The following is a 24154-nucleotide window of genomic DNA, read 5'->3' as shown; positions in this document are numbered from 1 at the left end:
ATTAAAAACTGTTTTAAAAAAGAAGATTGAGAACAATTAGGTAGTACTGCGTAGAAACTTAGTTTAAGTGAAAAATAGAAAAAAGGTCATTAATATTTCGTAAAACAGCAACCACAATGATCATGTAGTGGTTATCTGTAGTTATTGTCATGCCCTTTATCTACATCTTTGGAAAGTCTGCATAAAATAGCTGTAAGTCTCAGGTATCATGAATCTTCTCAATCTTGAACTTGTGAATTTCTTGGGGCTCAAGAAATTCCCCTTATTCTCAGGAGTCTTACCTTGTTTATCTTACTGAACTTAATTAGCTTTGAACTATGAGTGTCCGTGCTCCTCTTTCAGACAGAGCTATCTCCAGAGTCTAGACTAGAGCAAATTGGAACAAATGCCCAGGGCTCTGCTCTGCTGGGGAAACCCCACAGCTGGGGCTGCTGTAGTGGATTTGTACCTGTGGGCTAGAGAGGAAGGAGAGGGGATGGGAGTTAATACAATAGAGCATGATTATCAAAAACAATTAGCACAATTTATAGAGCATTCTCTACCCCAACTTTTGCTCACCCCATGAACGGGCAGTAACTCCAGTGCCCTCTGCATTACAAACCACTATAAAGGGCCTTACCTTCCATATCTGAACTACCTTATTATTAACATTAATTCATGCCTTCACTCAGTCACCTAAGTAACATACAGGAAGGTCTTTGCATCTTCACATTTGTATTGGATTATTTAGTATTTGTCAGAGCCAAAGGATGGATCTCTCTCACATCTTGGTGAATACAAGAATTACGTGGTATGTTTATTAAAATTACATTCTCAGGCCTCACCTACAGAAATGCACTTCAGTAGGTGAGGCCTATACATTTGCAGTTTTAGAAAGAACCCAAGATAGTTTAAGAAGCACTTAATTAGATCATAAATTCCACAGGTGGGGAGCATGCCAGCTCATTTACTCTGGGGTACCCAACCCCTAACACAGTGTCTGTCAGATGATAGTTATTCAACATATATTTGTTTAACTTTATTAAATTATATTACAAGGACTATGTTAGATGCTAGGGTACAAAGATGCTCTTATCACAAGTTCTTCTGTATCAGTCAGAGTCTAGGTGGATAACACATGGCACCCTCAAAGAAGAATTGGAAGAGAGTTTAAATGAAGAAGGATCATTTACAAAATCATGGTCAACAGTTAGGGAGAAAGAGATAGTGAAATATCCAGGGTCTACCAGCAGCCAGAGGCATCTGCAGTTAGGCTTAAAATCACAAAGGGATAGGAAGCTTATTTCTGGAATCCTATAAGCATGTAGCCTTGGTAGAGAGGCTGCCTGGACAGGAGGAATCAAGGGAAAAAGTAACCTGTCTGTTTTTCCCATTCTCTGACCTGATGATGTCAGTGGTCAAACCCCTCCAGAAACCAAATGGCAAGAGGGCCCAGGTGATGTAGTGTATCTACATCTACATATCTGCATGGCGGAAAGAGAACGTGGACAGAAGCTTCCTTCCAGAAGCTGACAGTCTAGGGTCTTTCTACATGCTTGTCTAAGTACCAGCCCATTCAAGTTATCTAGATGAACCAAGGATAAATCAATTGTCTGAACACCAACATGGAATGTTAACTAAACCAAAGTTTTCATGTTCCAGATGATCACATGCTCCTAGACACATATACATGTATGCACACATGCTCACATGCTTACACACACACACTTCCGTGGGATTCATAATACATTATGAAACATGATCCCTGTGGGAACCTGCACATTCATCTTTGATAATTTAACATCTGCAAAATTAATAGATATCGATAGATTTAAGCTAAAATGATTTAATATTTTAATGTTAAATAATATAGAGAAAAACACCATTAATGTTCTTATGGCTTCTAAAACTACAAATAATCCCTCCCCATCTAAAATTTCTCAGCTTTAACCTCATTTTCTATACACCCACAGTTTAATGCCTAGGATTTAGTTAAAGATCATTTAATTCACTATTTTTAGAGCAACATGGAATCATGAACCCAAACTTAATGATAATGAGGACAATATTTCAGAGGAGGACAAACGTCTTCTCTGATACGTTGCCAAAAATATGCTGCGGAGATGAAGACCACCCAGAAGCTTCAACTGGCACATGGTGCATCAGCCCATATGTATTAAAGAAAAAAAAGAAGAGAAAGAGAGGAAGAAAAGGCCACATGGAACGTTTGAAACTTGGGCTCAATAGTGTGTTTCTAAGTAAAATGTAAAGATGTTACAATCTCCAAATTCGACTGAACAGATGTTACTGAATACCTATGATTCGATGGTCTTCTGCCCTCAAGAATCTTACAGTTTAGTAGGGGTGGGACACGAAGTCAACAAGCAGCATTATGCAAGTCACTATGATGAATCTCCAGCTAGAGACGAAAGTAAGACCGATAGAAGCTTACTTCTTACGTTGCTGATTCTGATGTGGAGTTTGGGGAAGGCTTCATATGAAAGGCAGAATCTGAGTGTGATCTTAGAAGGGACGGTATTTTGCCTGGAGAGTTGGTATGAAAGGCCCTTCAAGGCCTTCCAAGTGCAAGGTGCCAGTAAGTATTAGAACAAACAAACAAACAAAAAAACGTTCTGAAGTGTCAGACAGATGTGGGAATGTCTCTCTTGGTGGGTCAGGAGATGGGCCTGTGTGGAAGAATAGAGTGAAGAATGAGACCAGAAAGTGTTTGGGACTAGATGATAGGAAGACTTGAATGGCCTATAGCACTTTGGTGCTGTTCTTTTGTTAGTTGGGAGTCATGGGATTTTTGTCCTGAGGAATGAAAAATGCAGAAGTTTGATGATCTGATCTGGTAGCTCCTTAGAATAATGAAGAGGGGAGAGAGAGTGAGGAGGGGAAGCTCAATGGGATGTATTGGAAGAGAGAACTTTTTAATTTGGGAAGGGTCCACGTGGATGGAAAGAAAGGCAGTAGGAGTTACAAAAGCCTTTAGAAAATAAACAATAGGAAGACTTGGTAACTGATTGGATGTGGGGCCTGTGGGAGAGGGTATTACCAAAGATGTCAAATGTCTGAGGTTTCTGGTCTGGATGACTCATACCTTTAACAGAGATAGGGTTTGTCTATTTCCTTCCTCCTTCCATGTTGTTTGTCTTTATAGCCTCTTCTTCCTAAATTATGGTATTAGACATATATCATATCATTCAAATTCACACATTTGAATTTCTGGTGGAATATTTCAGTGTGACAAGTAGGCAAAATTGAGTGTTGGGCTTTGTTATATACAACTTGAGAGTTAATTGCATAGTTTGGAGAGTGGATGGGATGAGAGAGTACAGCAAGGGAAGATAATAGAGCAGAGGGTAAAAATATGAAGAACATTAGGAAAATACCCACTCTTCAGAGTCACATGGTGGATCTGGGTTAATTCAGATGAAAATTCTGTCTGTTACTTAAGAGAATGGAGTGAGTCCTGCTATTTCCCATGGTGGTTTGGTTAGAACACAGAGCTCTGAGTGATCGATTTCATTACACTTTCAATCCAATGGATAGTGTATGTTTGGATATTCATAAAACCTATTGAAAAAGCAGGAGTTCTTACTATTATTCTGGGGCACCTTTGGCAGAGATGTTGTGTGTGTGTGTACGTGCATGTGTGTGTGCATGCCTGTGTGTGTCTACACCTCGGAAATTTGTTTCCTCTTTTAATTAAATAAAGCCTATGTTTGTTGGCTTTTAGGGTGGGCTGCAGGCCCATCTGTTTAACTAGGCAGTTGCCTGATATTGCAGGGGGGAGGTTTGGCAAGTGTAAGTGTGAATCTGAATACCAGATACAGGCTATTTAAAGCTGAATTTATCTTTAATAAATTCACCCAGAGGTGTTCAGCAGTAGGTAGTTTGGAAAATGATCATAATTTGTGCAGAACAGTCTTTTTTTTTTCTTTTACGCTCGAGTGGTGTGTGATTGGGAGAAGGAATAAATAGACTGAGGCAACTTCATCTTTGCTATGCTCTGTTCCTTTAGGTGCCAGGACAAGGAAGGCAGACTACTTCAACAATTGCTTTTGATATTCTGGAAGGCAAAATGGTCTTCCATTTTACATGACTTAGTCCTAATTTGAGAGCAAATAATACATAAATATTTTCTCGATAGTATGTGTTATAGCAGTAGGCATTTAGGACCAACAGTTGTCAATCTTTGAGGTTTCTGAAAGGGATAGCAATTTATGACGTGCTAGGGTAAACAGTTGGATTACATTTCTGAAATACGTGTTCCATCAGGTAAAATCATTGTGATTACAGGCACTGGAACTGTAAGTTAAAGTTATGTGCTAAAAGGTTGAAAATGTAAAACAAGCACACTTGTGCTTAACTATTAATCCCTCTTTGTATCTCTGCTGAATAAACTACAAGAAAAGGGGAGAAAAGGACGTTTAAATAGTAAAACAGAAAAAGTGCATTATGTAATTTTAATAAACAGTAAGCCCTACTACAGCTCAAGGCACTGTTTCATCAGTGGTCCAGCCATAAGAGAATATTCCAGAATCAAAGACTTATGAAAGATTATAAAGAAGTTATTTTAGTTGGAAGTTATTTCTTTTGTTTGCTTTTTAAAATTTCTCTTAATTTCTTCTTTATTTTCTGATGTATTGTATAAAGGCACAGGTTGTTACATTCACATCCAGGCTCCATTGTTGAGAAACACATTGCAAATAAAAGCAAAAGAAGAGAATAGTTTTAAGAGCTTTGCATATGTTTGACAGCAGAAGATAATAAATGTAAATAAATCTTTAATATTTCCCCTAATTCAGTTTGTGCCATGCAAATGTCAGGACTATAAAAACAAATCAACAAACATTTGAAGAAAAACAATATACATAACTTATTTTATATATTAAAAACAACTGTCAAACAATTATGATCTCATGTATTAGTTGGTTGTTTTGAAATATTCCTACTAGAATTAAAAAAATGCTACGAGGGCCTTTGAGCTTAAACATATTGTGTCAATCAAGAGCATATGTAATGTATCTAAAGCATGAGGTAAAAATTTTCTTCATAAATTATTTCATAAATAAATAAGTAATTTGCTTGAAAAAGTTCACAAAAATAGATGTGCTTTTATTAAGTTCTCTACAGATCTTTTGTGGCTAATGTAAATGGATTGATACAGACAGCATTTTGATCTGCTATACTCTAACTTGAAATACAAAAAGTAACATGAGGAGATTCTTCATGTCTCAGGCAAGCTTCAGCAGAATTGAGTCCGTGAAACTTCATTCATTAGATTTTTAAGTGACCATGAATTTGTTGGCTTCAGTACCTGAAGGGTAACTTTATCCTTTCAATTAAAGGACATAATTCACCCTCAGACCATTGGCTTTAACTTTTTATGTAATATATAATTTTGGGTACACTTAATGGTCAAATGTTGTATTATTACAGGTGGAAAAACACCAGCCATCTCAAGGGTTTTGTGCTTGCAAAGGCATGTAATTTAATTTTTTTGAACCAATTTAATCAATGATTGTTTCATGTGAGTAAATTTACACTCTTAACGATTGCCTTAGATTTGAGGGTGACGGAGAGGAAGATTACTTCCCCCTTTAAAATGCCCTTTAAATCTTGGGGAGCAAAAGGAGATTAGGGGATAATCCTTGTGATATATTGTACTGTTTAACTTTGCTGCTATGATGCCACCGCCTCAGATTTTATCAGTTAGATACCAGCTCCAGCAGTCTTAGGTGGTATTAACCCTTTAAGTACAAACGGTTCTACTATTGAGATGCCTATTTCAAAATTTATTTGATCTCATATTTTTAGTTAGTCATGGCTAAAGAATGTTTCACTCAGATCCTTTTTTTCTCCCTGAATAAAAATGCCTCTCGCTGTGCTGTGCATATTTCCATAAAACTTGGTAAGCTAATTTATGACTTAAAAAAGAAAATAAGGGTCTATATTTAATATATGAATATTTTTTACAGTGGAAATTGGTGGTGGACAGTATTAAATGACTCTAGTGTGGAAATATGCAGGTGGTCATTAGTAGCTGACTATGAGATTTACTCAAGATTTTGATATTAATTTTCCCTGGAAGCAGGACTATACATAAATCTAACTCTGTTCCCAAATTAATTTAAATTGATGATAACATATGAATAACTCCGCATCTGAGGCTCATTGTCTTCTTACTCCTTGAGGGAATATATAGTTTGCCTCATTGTGAAATTGTATTTTGACTACTCTTTTACCTGACTAGTTTCTCTATTGCAAAAGAATTATTGCTTTTGTACTCATAGAGAGTGTATGGGACACACTACCGAATTTTTTTCTGGAAGAAAAGTGCTACAAAAGGAATCACGTATTTGCCTGAGTAGGTATATTAAGTAGAAATGAAGACTACAGAAAAAGAAGTTTCTAAAAGCACATGCTTAAGTGTTTAATTTTTTTTTATGATTGGCTTTTTCACTTCTGATGTTTCTAAAATATATTTTCATCTTTTAAGAGATGCAAGAATCATTTAGGGGAAAATATTTTGGAGGAAATTACTTCATCTTCATTTCACAGATTCATGATTGTACCTCTAAAGTTCTAATTTTAATCATTTTGTAGTTTGGAGAAGGAAGGATGCTTCTTCTTTTAGCACAAAATTAGCTTAAACTGACTTTCACTAGAGGAAAAACATGCCACTTAAAGTCACCCAACTGAAGAAAATGAAGTCCAAACGCCCAAGAAATGTTTACTTAGTTTTTAACACCTACTATACTTTGAATCCTGTCATGGTACTCTTTTATGCATTGTTGATCTTTAGAAGTTAAAAAAGGAAAAAAGAAGGAAAAAAAACCCCGCTCAATTCAGTAACTTCGTGTGGAGGGAATTTCACTTAACAATGAGAGTATTTGGAGATGTGAAGTAGTAAAAAGAATGTCATGCTTTAATTCAGAGTTCCTTATCTGCTACTAAACCCCCAAAGATCAGCAGGTATTAATCTTGCAGCATTTGAATAATGTTCCCATTTTATCTATTTTGTAGTACCCCCTTTAAGCACCTATTGAGCTTGCTAGCCTCTCCCCAGCTCAGAAAACCATAGCAACCTCAGTCCGCACTTCTCCAACTCAGGATAGAGTTCAAGTTGTTCTCCTCAGCCCTCTCGCCATCAAATGCATGGGAAACACTGACCACCGACTAGGTGTCCTAAGACTTCTTCCAGTCCTAGAAAAGGGGCGGGGGAAGGGCCGCGAACACACACACACACACACACACACACACACACACACACACACAATTCTGCGTCGTTTAATTGGGAGGGAGAAGGGAAAGTAACATCCGAAAAGGTAAAAGCACTTTTAGAGTTCTTTTGATTGTTCATGATAGCATCTCCGGGTGTTCTGGTACCATCGGTTTGGCCGCCACGCACTGGCCCCCACCTGCCCCCCCCCCCCCAAGGTAGGTCCTCGTCTTTATCACATTATTCCTAAAGCTTTCGGTTTTTTCCTCGGTTTCCAGCCCGCACGTTCACACATGGGGGTGGGGGAGGAGGAGGGGGGAGAGGCGGGGCGGGAAGGTAGCTGGGTCCCGGCACCGCGCAGCTCTCATTTGCGGCGCTCCGACTCGGGCGAAGTTCTCGCGCAGCCGGCACGCCGCGGCCGGGGCCGGTCCCGGCGGGCGGCGGCGGCGGCGGGTGCTCGGAGCCGGGCGGGGCGGCGGCGGCGGCGGCGGCGGCGGCGCGGGGACGCGCGCTGTCTCTTTAAGGGAGCTCGGTCTGGGGTGGCGCTTTCCTCCGCGAAGGCTCCTTTGATATTAATAGTGTTGGTGTCTTGAAACTGACGTAATGCGCGGAGACTGAGGTCCTGACAAGCGATAACATTTCTGATAAAGACCCGATCTCACTGCAATCTCAAGCGTCCTCTTTTTGGTGCTGCTCGTTTCTCCAGACCCCGCGCCCTCTCGATCGCTCTCTCGCCTTCCTATTTTTTTTTTTTTTAAACAAAAAACAACACCCCCTCCCCTCTCCCACCCGGCACCGGGCACATCCTTGCTCTATTTCCTTTCTCTTTCTCTCTCTCCCTCTTTCTCTCTCTCTCTTTTTTTTTATAAAGGGGGGGAGGGAAGGGAAAGGGGGGGAGGCAGGAAAGACCTTTTTCTCCCCCCCCTCCCCCCCAATAATCCAAGATCAACTCTGCAAACAACAGAAGACGGTTCATGGCTCTGGCCGCCGCGCCACCATCTTTCGGGCTGCCGAGGGTGTTCTTGACGATTAATCAACAGGTAAGGAGGGGCCCGGGCGGGCCGCGGGGCGGCGGGGGGCGGCGGGGGGCGCGGGCGCCCCTCGGCCGGGCCCGGGGCGCCGCGACGCGAGTGCTGCGTCCGCGCGTGTGTGCGCAAAATGTGGGCGATCGCGAGCGGGGAGCCCTGGGAATTAAAAGTGACTTTCTTTGAAAAAAAAAAAAAGAAAAAAAAAAGCAGAGGGAGAGTGTGCAGAAAGCCAAGCGCAGGCTTCTCGGGTTTCACATGCATTTTCTTTCTTCCTTTTTGCGCGTGTGATTTCTTTCTTTCTTTCTTCTCTTCTGCTCTCTTTCCCCCCCTTGCTCTTCTCCTTTTGGTGGGTCTGAGACAACTGAGTCTTAGAAACGAGCGACTTCAAACTGCAGTAGCCCTTGGAGTCAGGAGGGTCAAGTTCAGCCGCCAGGGAGGAGGAAAAACAAATCCCCATTTGCCAAAAAAAGAAGTTTCAGGCCGGTGCCCCCTCCCCCCTCGCAGTCCCACTCCCCCTCGCTGTCTCTTTCTGGCTGATTTTAATTCTCTCCTACCGGGCGCAGCGGAGGAGCTGGAGGTGGTTGGACCCGAGGGGCCGCCGCCGCCGCCGCCGCCGCCGCCGCTGCAAGTTTTCTGGGGCTCCTGACAAGCTGGGAGCAGACTAGGCACCAGCATGCAGAGTAGTAAGTTGGGCGAACTTGGGAGGGTCGGGAGGGTCTCAGAGAGGGGCCTTCGTGGGGTCCCCAAAGTGGGAAAACAGCACAGGACTGGCGTTGGCTTTGAAGAGTTTGCAAAGCCAGGCTTCAAACTTTTTGCCTTAAAGGCCCAGCTGGGCTGGAGAAGGAGGGTGTCGCATCCCCTGGTGCACCCGCCTTGCGCGGCTCAGGGAAGCTCGGCTGAGGGGTCTGTGCCCTGTCGGTGCCATGTGGCAGGGCCTTTCAGCCCAGGCGTTTCCGTAGGGGCTGAGGAAGGGGCAGACTTCCTCTGCGGTGCGGATGATGCGCCATGTGTCGCGGGTCAGCGGACACTGGACGGTGATTAAGTGCCTGACAGCGGTGGGACATCCAGGGGACGGGCGCTTCGCCTTCTGTCTAGTTCCTGTTTGGGTTCCAGAGAAACGCATCTTTGAAAGGCCAAGGCAAACACCGCTGTCCCTTCAAATAACTCCAGGATTATAGGACCCCATGAATAATTTGAGGGTGAGGCGGAGGTGGGAGCTGTTTGAAGTGCAAAGCTGTTTTTGTGGCTGGGAAGGCTTTTTTGTTAGTACCTGTGTGAGATGGTGGTGTTTCCCCCTTTCCCCAGGGAGGTCAGTAACTGTTTTATGGCCCGAAGACTCTAAAGCAATTTAAGTTAGAAGGCGAGTAGGACTGGTGGGTTTCAGAGGGAATCTTGGGCTGATTAAATTTTAGGTCTTGCTTTACTTCCTCATATCTTTTTAGGCCTCACAGTTGATACTATGAAAGTTTTTGAATAAGAGCGATGGATCTTAACTGATGAATCAAAATTATGATAGAATGTTCATCCTTATTCTATTTTGGAAAATCACGGCTAGAGTTTTAAGTGAGGTAAGTGAAGTGAGAAGCTTAGCGGAGAAGTTAAATCGCAGAGAAGTTGGGCCGATTCATTGAACTTTTGTAGATTCATTGAACTTTTGTAAATGCACCAGGTGAAGAGGGAAGGGTCCAAGAGGAAAAATAAGTACAAAGAGAACATACAGATAGGGCCGGAGACAAAATTACAAAGAAATGATAATTCTAGGCCTGGTTGTTGGCTAAAATATGATTATTCAAAGCAAAAATAAAATAGGAACCTTCTAACCACTACTTCAAAGCCCACCAGCTCTTAAGTTAAAACCTATGGATCTTGCTGGCATCATGTTACTTTCCTGCTGGTTTTAGGAAAAGTTGATCATTTAGAAAAGGCTGCCAGAGTTAAAAATGCAAGGGGCAGCAAAGGAAAGTAATGCGGGCGGCCAGTTCTTGACGTGGACAAAATGAGAATGAAAGTTTCTGAGCTCACTGCTGTGAAGTTTCTTACATGCTGCTCATTTGCTTAGAACGCTTTCTCAGATATTCCACCGCTTAATGTAAAAAAGCAAAGTAGCTCTAAAATGGTGTGGGCTTTTTTTTTTTTTTTTGCTTTCCCCAAGTATGCCAGGGCTGTGAATAAATACAGGGTTTGTATGGGAAGATGAAGCGTTTCCTGTAAGTTGTGATGCTGACAGGACAGTCTGGAAATGATACCAACGTTTGGAAGATTTTTTTTTTTTTACCTTTAAGTGAAAGTTTATTAATGACATGCTTAATCTTAACAAGTCAAACATATTGTTCTTAGAGCTTATCTCTCCTCAGATTTCATAACTTCCTTTTAAAGCTATACCCCTGGATGAAAACATCTCTAGATTGAGTTAAATATACCGGGCCACAAACGTGGTAAAGTTTGATGATTATTTTTTAATATGAACAACCTGAAAATAAAACTCCTGACGGGGGGATAAAGTTTTAATGCCCCATTATGACTTGATTTCTCTAAATGCGAGGCATTCCGCAGCTTCATTGATGCACTGTTGGCGGAGTATTGTTTACCATGAGTGAGTTGATGTTTACAGCTTCCCAATATATCTCTTATATGTTAGGATATATTGTGTGTAGAATACTTTTCCCACACATAACAACCGAGTCTGACACTCTCCAAATAAATGGTGGAACATCGCAAGTTCCTTACAAAAAAGTTTGTCACTCCTTTGAATTCTACACGCTGTAAGGGTCTGCTGCTATTTAGATGTTGTCCTTTGTCTGTGAAAGGTAACATTAAAAGTAAAGAGAAGAATGTCATAGCAGTTGTGAGGTCTGAGTTGATTTTAGAGCTCAGCATTCTGATGATTAATATTCTAAACGAGTTAATAAAATTTTTACTTGAAAAGAGGTTAGAATCCATAATCGTGTGCTAATCATGAGTTACACATGCCTCTTCGACGTTTTCAGTATTATTTTTACTTTTCTTTTAAGTCACATACTCCTCCTGAGTTTACTCTGATTTCCAGAGTATAGGTCCTCCTGTAATACACATAAGGGAATCTTCATTCATAAGGAGAAACTTCAAAACAGGGAAATGAATGCATCTGTGGAAAAGCTGCTTTTAAGATCTTAGTATTTCAATGATGTTTCTATTACTGGTATTATTATTTGGTGAGTGTGTGCGTGTGTGCGTGTGTGTGTGTGTGTGTGTGTGTGTGTGTGTGTATAGAGACAGACAGAAAGAAAGGAAGAACACAGTTTGAAGTTAATAATCTGCACATTCCTATAAAGACATGCCAAAGGGTGTTAAGTTTTAATAAACTATTTTCTTACCTTCTTTGTGGAAGTAAATAAACATTACTGAAATTTTTAGAAAGACTTGTGGCAAATTGTTTTTGAGCTAGAATTTTTTTTGATTTTGAAATCTGTACAAATATTGATAACTGGACTTTAAATGTTTTTTAATAATGCATATAATCTAGAAAAATATTTTTCTTTCACTACCCCTTTTGGTAGCAAATAATAATGTAATAACATTATGCTATTGTGTAGAAAACAAAAATAGACTTTAAGAACGTTATGGGCAGGTGTTTACAATTGATTTAAAGGGAAAATTAGTATTTTTGAAATAAGCGATGCACTTAAAATAAAGTGACTGGTGCACATTAAAACATATTCTTATTAAGATATTCTCTGGTGTGTAAAATGAAGCCATTCATTCAACAGACTGACAACTTTCCACTTGGTATTTGCCTTTGCTTAATTTAGTTTCCGCAGGACAGCTAGTGTGGTAGTCTGCATCTGTTTTTGGCAGGCACAGAAAACTATAAACTGAGACAGTTCTGTCCCAAATAGCTCACAAGTTACAATCAATTTGATAAAAACAGGCAGGTCTTATGGACTTGCTGTCTGTTGTTCATCCTTGGTCAAGCTTTCAGGTAACAGGTTTCTTTCTCTCCCCGTTTTGCTGGTTATAACTACTAATGCCATTGATAACTAATTCTGAGTCTTGTTTACTCATTTATCTACTTTATTTATTATTTAATGAAATTTGGGGAAATTAATGACAGCATATCTAGACTTGGTTTTATTTTATATGATAACTATGTCTTTTGATATCATCATACAGAAAGTAATGAATTCTTTCTTACTATAATAGGTTTACAATTTATGGAATTGCACAGTCCCCTTAGGTGAAATGTGAAGAAACTTCTAGCCCTTGCCAAGTAGAAATCTCATCTAATTCTCTGAAGTTCCTTGTAATTGTCATGTATAGAGAAGGCTAATGCTCTTCGCAGTGATTCCCCTTGAAAAAAATTAAGCAGAGTTTTTTTAATAATCATCAAAATTATTTATCTCCTACAAGCTTTAACCAGTGGATTAAAGTAAATATGCTAAAATGCCAACTGTTGTTTTATACTACCGTTCAGTAGCAAACAGTGCTGCAGAGGGAATAACCACTTTTAAAATTTTCTCCTCAAGTGTCAGTGGGTCGTAGGCTATTTGTTTATTTGTATAGGATATTTGGTTAATTATATATGACCTTTACTAATAATGTCTTTAATGCTGCTCCTATGGTCAGCTCTAGTATTGTGTTACTGTGCGTTTCAGATGCCTGGGAACCAAACCCACTGGTCTTTCGTTTGGTTCTCTGGTGGGTATCATAACGTAGAACCAGATTTAGTTTAGAAAGAGATCTTTGGGCTTAAAGAGACCTCTTTGCTGAATTTGGGGAAGGACCTATGGATGAAAATAATTTGAATTGTTAAGAGTTCAGGAAGAAGCATGACTTGTAGCCGTAGCTGGAGTAGCTGTTACAGTAGCAAAATGTCTACTTTTTGTCACTCCCCCCCACCCCCCTTTTTTTGTTTTTTGTTTTTTCCAAGAGCACAAATCCAAGTAGCAAAAGCAAAGATGAAATTAGCTATGCACTTCAAATGTGAAGCATCATTGGGAATCATTTTCTGATTCAAAGCTGTAATTAAAATACAAATAATATCAAAATACCCCCAAGAAGACACTAAGGGTACACCTTTTGTTCCTAAGCATGTTTCATTAAGAATAAGAAAGAAAACTTTTAATTTTTAAAACGTTTCTAGCTCTTTAAAAACCTGCAGTAAATACTTTACAAGTGGCTAGACACCTTCCCTGGTGGTTTAGTTTATACAAGCAGGAAACTTTCTCTCCTACTCTTTCTCTCTTTCTTGTTTTCTTTAAACCAACTGACGTAATGCCAAACTTTGCTTTAAAAGAACAGACAGAAGTAATTGGTAGCTTTTAACTTTTAATAATGTTCTGGATTGGTTTTAGTGGCCAAAATGCCATTTTTAAAAAAAAAAAAAAGTTCAAGTAAGAACGGGCTTGTGGCCTGAGGAAGAAAGGCTCTGTTGATGTAGTTATTTTTATTCTTGTTTTTCAATCTGTTATTAAAAATCTTTCCTGCTGAGCACTGCTGGATTTCTCCAATTGCTCTCTGTGATGGCTGGTGCATTTCAGGTTACCGTAACTTAAACAGTTTTTGGGTTTGGGGGAGAGTGGGTATTTGTGTTGCGTTATTTCTTTCTTATTTGGAAAAAAAATTGTTTTTGTTTCAATTGACATGAATTAATTAAGATCATCAATGGTGACAGGTCAATGGATGTGTTTATATAAAGAATGCTACACCTGTTAGCAAGAGCCTGAAATGTGGAAGTTTAATTGTGACATTAATCATTTTTATGTGCGGAGGAAGGAAAATAGATGAAACTTTACAAAAATATATTTTTAGATTGAAAGCGTTAATTTTAAGGTTCAGTTTGTTTCGACCGGTGGTTGTTTTATTCTCACAATTTTAGATGATAATATTTTAACCCTATTTATCACACAGTGTTTTTAGTTTCCTTTTTTTTTTTTTAAATTAGTCCTTTACTCTCTTCCTGATCTTACACAGGCAAATAGAACTTTCTCCAGTTAAGGGACATCTTGGTGATGTTGATTGGCATCAGGGCAACTTCAGAAGCTGGCAAGTAGGAAGATCTTTTCAGAGGGCGAAAAGATTTGTGCCAGTTTTTCCTTCCTTGGGGAAAGACACTCCATCCAGAAGTGGGGCCCTCCACCCCATTTGGTGGGGCAGAACGGAGTATCGACATTTCTGGTGTGAATCGTTCGTAAGGTTTAAATCTTATGGGTACTTGTCTTAGACTTGGCTTTTAACCCCAAATTTGTTTTAAGAGTTTTTGTAGTTGAGAGTTGTTGTTGTTGTTACACAGAGCACATTTTAAAAATAATACATATTGAACTTAGGTATCACGGAGATACCTTAAAATGTCTCTTATGTTTTTTACACTTATAAAAAGCATTCCTCATATTCAGGGAAGTTGAAGTGCTCTCCGCGTAGACATTTGACAGTTTTGACTTAACCTGACTTACGTCTTTCTCAGTTTTTCTTGTGAGAGCTAAGACTTTAGTCCACATCAGGGGTACTGTTTCTCTGGTAACTACTTCTTTACTTACGGATTTGTCAGGGAAGACCTTAGGAACTGAAGCTAGAAGTTGTTCACGTCAGCATGGTGACAGTGTCTCAGAGTAAGTCTTACTTTATGTTTCATAGAGTTTTCAAACATAAATTTAAAGTTACTGGTTTCTCTGTGATTGCATTTTTATTTAATGAATGTTGGTTTATTACTTCAAAACTGAGTGAACAATAATAAAGTGTAGCAAGAAGGAAAAAAGGCGGGGGGTGGTGTTTGGAGCAGCAGTGCTTTGATATCAGCAGTTTGTTTACTGTTCAGTGGTGGGGAGGGGTTGGAGAGGCTTTGTGGGAGATGATAGAAAAAAAAATCCATCAATTGCGCATATGATCCCCTCCCCTTAAGGTTTACTTAAACAATATGTTTCAGTTTTGCCTCAAACCATTCCGCACCACTTCTGCTCCCAAGCATCCACCACTATCTGGTTCCTGAGCGGTTAAGGATGACACTTTCTGTTGTACAATGAACTACACTATTGTTTGAACTAAGGTAACATATTTTACTTTATGTAATTTTTTTTGGTAGTTATTACTAGGATACCTCTAATGTGAGAGGAAGCCTAGCATTGTAAAGGTCTGCAAGTGCTTGAAGTATCCATGATGACTACACTGTGTTTAAATTATTGCTGGTATGTGCATGCTGTTATGGGTGTGTTTTATGTATGGATGTACATGGACTGATAGTACATGGATACACCTTGATGGTAGATTCTAATAATGTGAAACCATTAACTCTGCCCTTTTAACATGAATCTTTTAAGGAGTTACATGACCTACTTCATAAAGTCTAGAAGTTTGAGATGGGTATGGAGTCTAACCGTAATGAAGCCATCATTAGCATACTTCTGTCTACTCTGAATTTACTAGGAAATTTTAAAAATGACGGAAAGCTATAAATCAAAATGCCACCTTTCGGTGCATTGTTAAGAAATGCTTTTGAAGAAAAATTTTTTAGAAGTCCCATTTCTGCTGAGAGGAGCAGTTAAGTGACAGTGTTGTTTCTGAATATATCTTTTTATGGGATGGCACTTTATAGTTTATACTTCTGTCCCAAAACGTTATGTAGAAATAATATGGAAAATGTAAAGACTCCGTACTCTGACCCAATGCTTTTTTTCCCTAGGGTGATGGATTCTGTGCGTCACCTAAATGTGATGCTATTTGCCAGGCTTGCAATACTGGTTTTGAGGGTTGCTCTATGTCCTATTTCGTCAAGCAACACAATACAACAACTTTGGTATCTAGGTAATTGACACAGTCAAAATAGGCTCTGGAAAATGTTCCAAAAACTTCTAAGTCAGAAGCTAACATATATTCAGTTTATTTAACATTTGAATAAACAGTGACTCATTGTCAGCTATTTAAGTCTCCTATAGTAGATAGTGTTAGAAGGAAATATACAAGTGTCCATAGTTCATATTCTGTTTCTTTTTTCCTTTATTTAAAGGGAGCATAGTTCTTCTATTTGCATTTATAATTGCTTTCTCTGTTAATTACTTAGCATTTGTGATAGTAAGTAGTATAGTATTATGAAGAATAATAAATGTATTCACAGTATCTAATGTATATGTTCCAAGCTTTAGAAAACATTAATATTATATTATTAAATTGAGCATTATAATAACCAAGAATAAACCCAGTATGGGATGATAGATACACTACAACTGCTATTTTGACACTAAATATATTTTAGCTGTAGAAAAAATATATGAAAAATATTTCAAAGCCTCAGAGCTTTTTTACTTGTAGAATTTGGATAGAATTTGTGAAACTTTCGTTAACAGATACTTCTAATATAACATGTGCTTCTTGATTAGATTCTACGACATGGCTTTCAGTGAATTCATGTGAAACACTATTGCAATTTTTCCTTATAGAAGTATATATTATGTCTGTGATCAGAGACATCTATAAATAGTGTAAATATATAGGGCAGAAGTTAGTTTGTGGAATCTATTTTCTCTATTTTCTGATACACCTCATGTGCAAAGGGGTCAGGCATTAGTAATCTAGCTTTAGCTTTATTTTTCTCTGAGCTGTGCCCAAGTGCAGCCTGTGAATCTGTGCCTTCATGTGAACTTAGTGCATACATGTACATACACATATCTGTTTTCTCATTCGTATAGAATGTTTTGCCTTACAGGCACTGAATGGAATTGTAACGTATCACATATTTATTTACATGATTTTAGCCTTTGTAATATCCATTTTAATTACTTGATGCATCCCAACACCTTTTTGAAGGTTAATTTAATTATAATTTTGGTTCTGAAATGAGAGCACGATTGGCAAAACAAATTAAAAACCAACTTCTACTTGTGACTTCTCTGTGATGTCATTAACCAGGCATCATCTTTAGCTCTGAAAAATGTAGACATAGTTACATCAGCCAGTTATTCTCTCAATACTATTAAGTAGTTGAGAACATATAAAAGTTCCTGAAAGAGATTTTGGGTTTCGTTTCAACTTTACTTTATGACGCCATTAAATTTTTTTGAAAGGGAATCTCACTTTAATTTTTAAAAATACCATTCAACTGATGAATTAAGACTGGTTTTACATATATATATATATATATATACACATACACATATATATATATAAACATATATATATGTGTATATGTATATATATATATATATGAACAGAAGAGAGATTTAGATACTGTACAATCCATTTATGTGTATATATATATATATTTATTTAATCAAGGCTCATGTTACTAATTTTTCTCAGTCCATGTTCGCCTCATTGTTGAATTATTAATAATTCTTTATCAACAATTAGTGGATGTACCTCTGAGGTCCTTTAAAATCGGTATTTACTGTATCTGGAAGCCGAATTTTTATGTTAATAAATCGACTTAATTATGAATTGGAAAAACACAAGTAATTATATTTAGTATCATCTTTAACTTATTATTGGAAGTGTACTCTATTTAAAGATTGCAAATTTTTCACCTCTGTTCTGCAAACTTAGGTAAGTTTTAGAGAATAACTGAGTACAAGTGGCCAGTGTAAGCAATTGCATCCAAATAAGGAGTAATATGAAGCCTTATATTCTGTAACTTACAAACAGATCCTAAGAGTTGTTTCTCCTTTGCATTTACAACAAATTTGTATTACATCCATTGAACGTAAGATGTGGTAAATTACTATAAGAAACTCACTGTCATCTAGACCTCAATTTCTGTGAACTGTTTATTTAACTCTCTATCCCATAACTGTTTATCCTACTTCTAAATGTCCTGTTCTTAAGGCAATTTATGTCCTTGAAAGAGTGTCCTAATTATTTACATTTTACTTTTTCTTTGTCTTCTGATAAACTTTAAGTAAGAAAACCATCACTTGTAAGATTTTAGGCTGACAGTAAAAATCATCATGCACACATTTTATGTACAAATATATGTGCTTGCGTGTTCACTTGGTCAGACGTTTAACTCTTTAGTGTTACACATATTTGTGTGTACTTATGTATTTTTACTTCAGAAGAGTTCAGTACATCATTGTTAATGTTTAAGCATGTGCTTCCATGCTCTTCACACTCCCTGAATAATTCAATATATCATTGGCAATAATAAACATTTAAAGATGAGACCAATAATGAATAGAAATGGAAAAATGGGGTAGATATGAGTGTAAGTAGGTTTTCCTTCTTTTTGTTTGTGTCATGTTCAGTTTCTATCTAAAAAGATATGTATGGGTATATATACCTATATATATCCATATATATCTATATCTGAACGAACAGAAGAGAGATTTAGATACTATACAATCCATTTAACATAAGTAAGGAACTATTGCAATATGTGACTTTATTTATTTATATATTTTTGTCATAGGAGACTTTGACCTCTGCCTGTGGTACTTGGGAATTTTAGATAAACCCCATTGGGGTCACACTCATCAGTTCTGGCTTTGCATGACATAAAGCATTGCCTAGTTTCTGGTGCACTACTGTGCTGTTTTCCTTCAGGACTGGAAGTCCTGTAAGTTAATTTGGCATTTGAAAGCACTACTAGAATTTTTCCTTTTTGAAAATTCTCTGGATGGCTTTCAGAGGAGTAAGTAGAGAGCACGGGCAGCATGATGTCGTTCATTTCAGGATGCTAAAGAAAGTTATGCTGAGAGCAAGCATGCTTCCTCTGGATTATTCTGCTGTGCGTTATTACCATTTTTTTTTCCTTCTTTGGGATCTAATATTTCAACTTAAGGGGAATAGAGATTTTTACTTTTCGTGGAAAAATATGCCAGCTCTAGGGTTTTTTACCTACATTTCTTTATAATATGTATATTGGGGGGACGTTAAGAAGAGAAACTTGGGTACTATAAAATAATAATATTATTTTGCTGTCTGCAATTGAACAGGCCCTTGCCATTCCATTTCTATGAGGAAATGCATTGAAAAGAATAAAGTTGTGGTATAGTTTTGAAATGACTGGAAGCACCAACTGTGACACATTTCTGGCAAATAGATGAAGACAGTGTTAGTGCCTCCACCAAACTGTGTACTCCAAGTTGACAAATATGAATTTGACCATTTGATCACAGATAATATTTGAAATGCATGTGTCCTGGTTCAGGGAAGGGGGTACTTAAATCATCCTCACCATCAGTATGCTTTAGATTTGCAAGAAATACAATGCCAAGTATCGTGTTGTCAGACCTTCGAGATTTTTAGTAAAGAGTTTTGCTTGTTTATAGAAGCTTACATTCAGCGACATTGAGCACAGACTGCCTAACGTATTTGTGCATTGAGCTCTAGTGAAGTTCAATAGATGATTGTGTTTCCATCAAGATTTAGGGAGCAGTGCACTAGAATAGTAGCCATCTACTAATGATGGTTCTGAGGTTTGGATGGTGTAACTGATTTTTAGGAGCTATGGCATAAATATAATAATAGGTAGAAATATTTAGAGTGATTACCTTTTATAAAAGTTAGTTCTGTCTTTCATGTCTAGGAAAATATAGCAGTGAATGTTTGCTTTTTGTATGTTTTGTCTCCAAGCAGAGGAAACTGACAGTTTTATGTTTTAAGTGCCGAAAGTTGTTCTTGGCTAAGCAGTCCCTGAGTTAATCACTGGGATGTTAACTTGAATTTTTGTCTTTGAAAAGTTTTCGAATTTTAAAGCGAAATACGCTTCCATTATTTCCAAATTGACATCCTGTGTTCTGGATTGGTTTTTAGAGAACTGTTTTCCAAATTCTCTTGGATCGCTTGAAGTCCATTGATTTTGAAATATTTAGTTTAGTTTTTTTTTTTAAAGCTTTTCAGAAAGGAGAGGAAAAACTTCATCTTTTTAGGTTTTTTTCTTTATTACAGAACCCTCATTATTTCTCATTAAGTGCAAATTAATCTTGCCTTTATTTTGCATACTTTTTTTTTCCTTCTGTGTTCTTTTCGGAAACTCATTTTGGTGCATCAGAAATTGAGAGAACAGTGATTTCAGCTCCCCGCCACACCTTTCTGTGATAAGATATTGTGGTCATTGCTAAAGAATCACTACGGAGAAATTCTGTCTTCTGTCATTTGCACAGTTTTCATTTTTACTTGAAAAAAGAGTGATATTTAAAAATCATATATTCTTTGGGGTTAATTGCAAATATTATGAATGCTGTAAAATAACATGACATTTAGTTTTTTTTCTCATTTGTGTCTTAGGCAGTTTGTGTCTAAAAATTTGTTGGAAGGAAAAAGAAAAAAGTATTTTAACCAGCTTTGAAATTAATTTAAGATAGTCTTGTGGAATTCTCCAAAATGAATATGAAAATATCAAATACTGTCAATGCACAGGGTTAAAATTAACTTTGTATAAATAGTGGAGACTTTAACCTGACTTATTTTAGTGCAAAAGATGTTTTAGTACAAAGAAGATTTTCTCTGGTTTGCCCGTATTTTATTTTATTTTATTTTATTTTATTTTATTTTATTTTATTTTATTTTATTTTATTTTTTGCAAGCTGTTTGCTTAAAATGATTGGCATCCTTAAATTATGGTTGTGTGGAAAACAAATAAGGCTGCTACTATAAAGAAACAAGAGCTCTGCACATGCATCTTAAAAACGATTTTAAAATATTTTCGTTTGGAACGAATGCATCGGGCCCCAAAGAAATAGATAGTATCCCTAACACATCGCCCACTCTCTTCTCTCAAAGTGGAATCTACTCGCAGAGAGCGCATTATTTCCACTTGCAGTGGAGTGTATTTCCTAGTATTTTGGTGTCTCTGCTGGTAGAAATGTAGATATTTCAACCAACCACCTCTTTCTTTGGTTCCTGTGATAGGAGGTGAACTTTTGCCAAAACTTTTGGTGCAGTGTAATCAAGACCATGTTGTGGAATTAGGCTAATGTGATGATTTTAAGTCATGTTTAATGTGTTATTTAGAAAAAAATAATTTTAAAAATTACCATTTGTAATATATTGGAAGAACTGGGATGGTGTTTTTGGATTTAATTCAAAGCCTTGATACTGGCAAGGAAGAGAAAAATTCCATAGATCATTTCTTCTTTTCCTAATGTAGGAGAAAATGGGGTTTATTTGGGTAAATACCTTGGTAGAAATAATTGGTCAACTTTTATTTTGACAAAACATGATCATGTAAAAATATAAGCACATTTGCTGAGCCCAATAATATATGCATTTTGTTTCTTTAGGTTACATCAATAAAGCCATATACAAAGGAAAATGAACAGAAGAATACATTTAATCACCTATCTGAGGTCAGATGTAGAGTGAACTGCGTAGCCTGTGTGAGAATTCTTTTAGTTCTGTGCTCATACTCTGAGACCTGTTCCTCATCTCCTATGCTCATGGGCATATTTCTTCATATGTGCGAGAATGTTCAGTGTTCTGCTTCCCATGTACACATGGAAATGTGGATTTAGGCTTGAGAGTCTTTTAACACTTTTTTTGTTGAGGAAAAGTAAAGCTGGCTAGTGAAACACTTCTCAATGACTGAACTTCCCTTGAATGGTCCCTCTAAAATCTATGACTCAAGTTCAAATTTTGTTTCTTTGTTTTTCTTTAATTCAGGTAGTATTCAGAGTGATCACAGGATCATATTTTATTTTGAGTAATAGGAGGGATGTGAGCTCCTATCCATTTTACAGAAGGATCTTATTTTACAAAGGAGAAAACGAAGGATTAAGTTAAGTGAATTTCCATAATCATACAGCTACTTACATAAAGGACTGAGCTTAGAATCAGTGTCTGGTCCCTATCTTCATACATATATAAAATGCTACACAGGTTTGAGATTTGTTGAGGAAGTCTGCCTAATACTTGAAATTCACTACTTTTCATTTTTCCTTTTGTAACTGAATTTGAGAATAGAATTAGAATATCATTTATTCATATGCAGTGGGGAACTGATCATGGAATAAATCAGTTGGTACTTTCATATTATTTCTTTATCAATACCTTATGAAGATACAGGAATCAAATGTTTAATCTAGAAGTTATCCTGAAAGTTAAAAGTTACTGCAGAAAATCGAGGCTTAATATTTCTTTCAGACACCTGAACAACAGAAGCCTCTTTAGATTCATGTATATAAAATTCAGTTGGTAAAGAATTAGTTCTAAAATGGTCGTTACTAAGGAGTTCGTTTGTATTATTCTTCTCTCTGTAGCTTAAAATACCTCCCAACTTTTATCTAGTTTGAGACCACCTTTAAAAATAAAAATCGTCCATTTGAATTAAGGACTTTTTATCTTCCAAGAAACTGGACTTTTCTTTATTCATAACAGCCATAAGCCCCTTGGCAGGTTGAAAACTATAGACAGCATCTGTGAGATTAGGCCTGAAATGTGCAATTAGTTGTTAAAACGTGGTTGAGAAACCGTTCGTGGCATTTTAATAAACTCCTTAGCATTTATCAAAACAAATTAACAAAAGAATAATAAAGAACTTCATTTATGTTAAATGCTTTTGTTATTAATTTTGTCTTTTGAATGATACATTTCAGGTTTACTGCAGTAAAAATGAAATATATTAAAGTATAAATATAATGCCTTTATTTTTCTTGTAGAATTTCTTTCAAGTTCCATTTTTATCCATGACCCTTCTGTACAATATGAATGCAATTAACAGTTCTTTGTTGGTTATCGTTAAGCTAATTTTAATCATTTACTCCATTGCGTTGGAAAAACAGGAAAAATTCTGTCGTCTCAGACAACAGATCTCTTGTTTCTTCTTACCTTTCACTTCTAATAGTTAGATAATCTAAAGGTTAGTGCAGATCCCCTCATCACTGAAATTTATGGTTTATAACCTGTGATGACACTCTAATATCCATTTCTGTTGCAAAAAATCGTAGTGGATGCCATGCAGAAAAATGTTGGACCCAAGACATTCCCCAACCTCCTTCAGAAGACAGTTCTGGGAGGCTCTTTGGAAAGCAGAAGGAGGTGTATCAGATCCTGGAAATGACAGGTTTGGTCCAGGGTCTGCACTTGAACCCATTTCATCTTGAGTTGCCAGGTGAAGATACCTGTTGGACTGCCTTTTATTTGTCTGGGTTTGTGTCTTAGCCAGAGGGCAGGCTTGTCTTTTATTTAAATTTGGCTGTTGTGGTTCACTGTTTCTTTCAGGTGAAAACCCTTTGTAAATGGCTGTTGTGAATAGTATTCTTTTAAAATAAAAAAGTTTGCTTATGAACAATGATCACAGTCAGCTAGAAATAATTAAATCAGAGAGTAATGAAATATTTAATATTAAAAGGCAGTTGTTTCTTCTAAAATAGGTTGAGGAACCATCTTCATGATTATGGTGACCATCTCACACAAAATCTCTTTCTTGGTATAGTGAGCATATGATACAGAGAAAGGCTGAAAACTTCCATTATTACATAGCTATCTAGGACTTTTGCCCTCCTCTTCCTCCAGAAATTATCTCTGTTTGAAGTTGATTTTTTTTTTTAAAATCTGTGAATTAGTGTTTAACACCTGATGTTTACTTGATGGAACCATAGGAAACTCATCAATGCTTACCTTGCCTCATTTTTCTCTTCTTCTCCTTTGACTTTAAAGAGCTTGGAACCTTACCATGTCCTCTTGGCATTGCAGATCAAAATAAATTTTAAATGGCTCTTACTCTGGGCTTTGTTTATCAGAAAGTACTTTTTTGTTGGCTTCTAAAATAGGTCACATCCAGATAAGGTTTAAATAAGATGAATTTTTTGTATTTTTTTTCCTTTCCACTTATTAAGGGATTTTCTTCCCTGATAAATCAGTTTCCATTTAATTTTTACCCGCACCCTGAATCACAGCTTTACTAATATAATCATCTAACGTTTAGTAAACCTCTACTCAGACATTCCTTAAACTGTTCTATACTTGTTCTCACGGCACATACTTGTGAACAAAGACTGCCCTGGATGTTTTATAG

General features: G+C 37.2%; 1 protein-coding gene across 4 annotated transcripts in view; it reads left to right on the top strand.

The window, feature by feature from the left end:
- The first annotated feature begins 7786 nt into the window (after positions 1-7786).
- TRPS1 (transcriptional repressor GATA binding 1) overlaps positions 7787-24154 on the top strand; it is a 259654-nt gene continuing 243286 nt past the window's right edge. For 2 of the 4 annotated variants that reach the window (XM_047842490.1, XM_047842488.1), the window contains exon 1: positions 7787-8250. Coding sequence is in view for 1 of the 4 variants with exons in the window: in XM_047842489.1 (XP_047698445.1) it covers positions 8912-8921 (10 nt within the window). In the remaining 3 variants the exon portion in view is untranslated. Of the gene's footprint in view, positions 8251-8600; positions 8922-9680; positions 9807-24154 lie in introns of those variants that run through there. The other 2 variants (XM_047842491.1, XM_047842489.1) reach the window with 2 other exon arrangements.

Source organism: Prionailurus viverrinus, chromosome F2, assembly GCF_022837055.1.
Source record: "Prionailurus viverrinus isolate Anna chromosome F2, UM_Priviv_1.0, whole genome shotgun sequence".
Classification (NCBI taxonomy): domain Eukaryota; kingdom Metazoa; phylum Chordata; class Mammalia; order Carnivora; family Felidae; genus Prionailurus; species Prionailurus viverrinus.
This window is presented reverse-complemented; position numbering and strand designations above follow the sequence as displayed.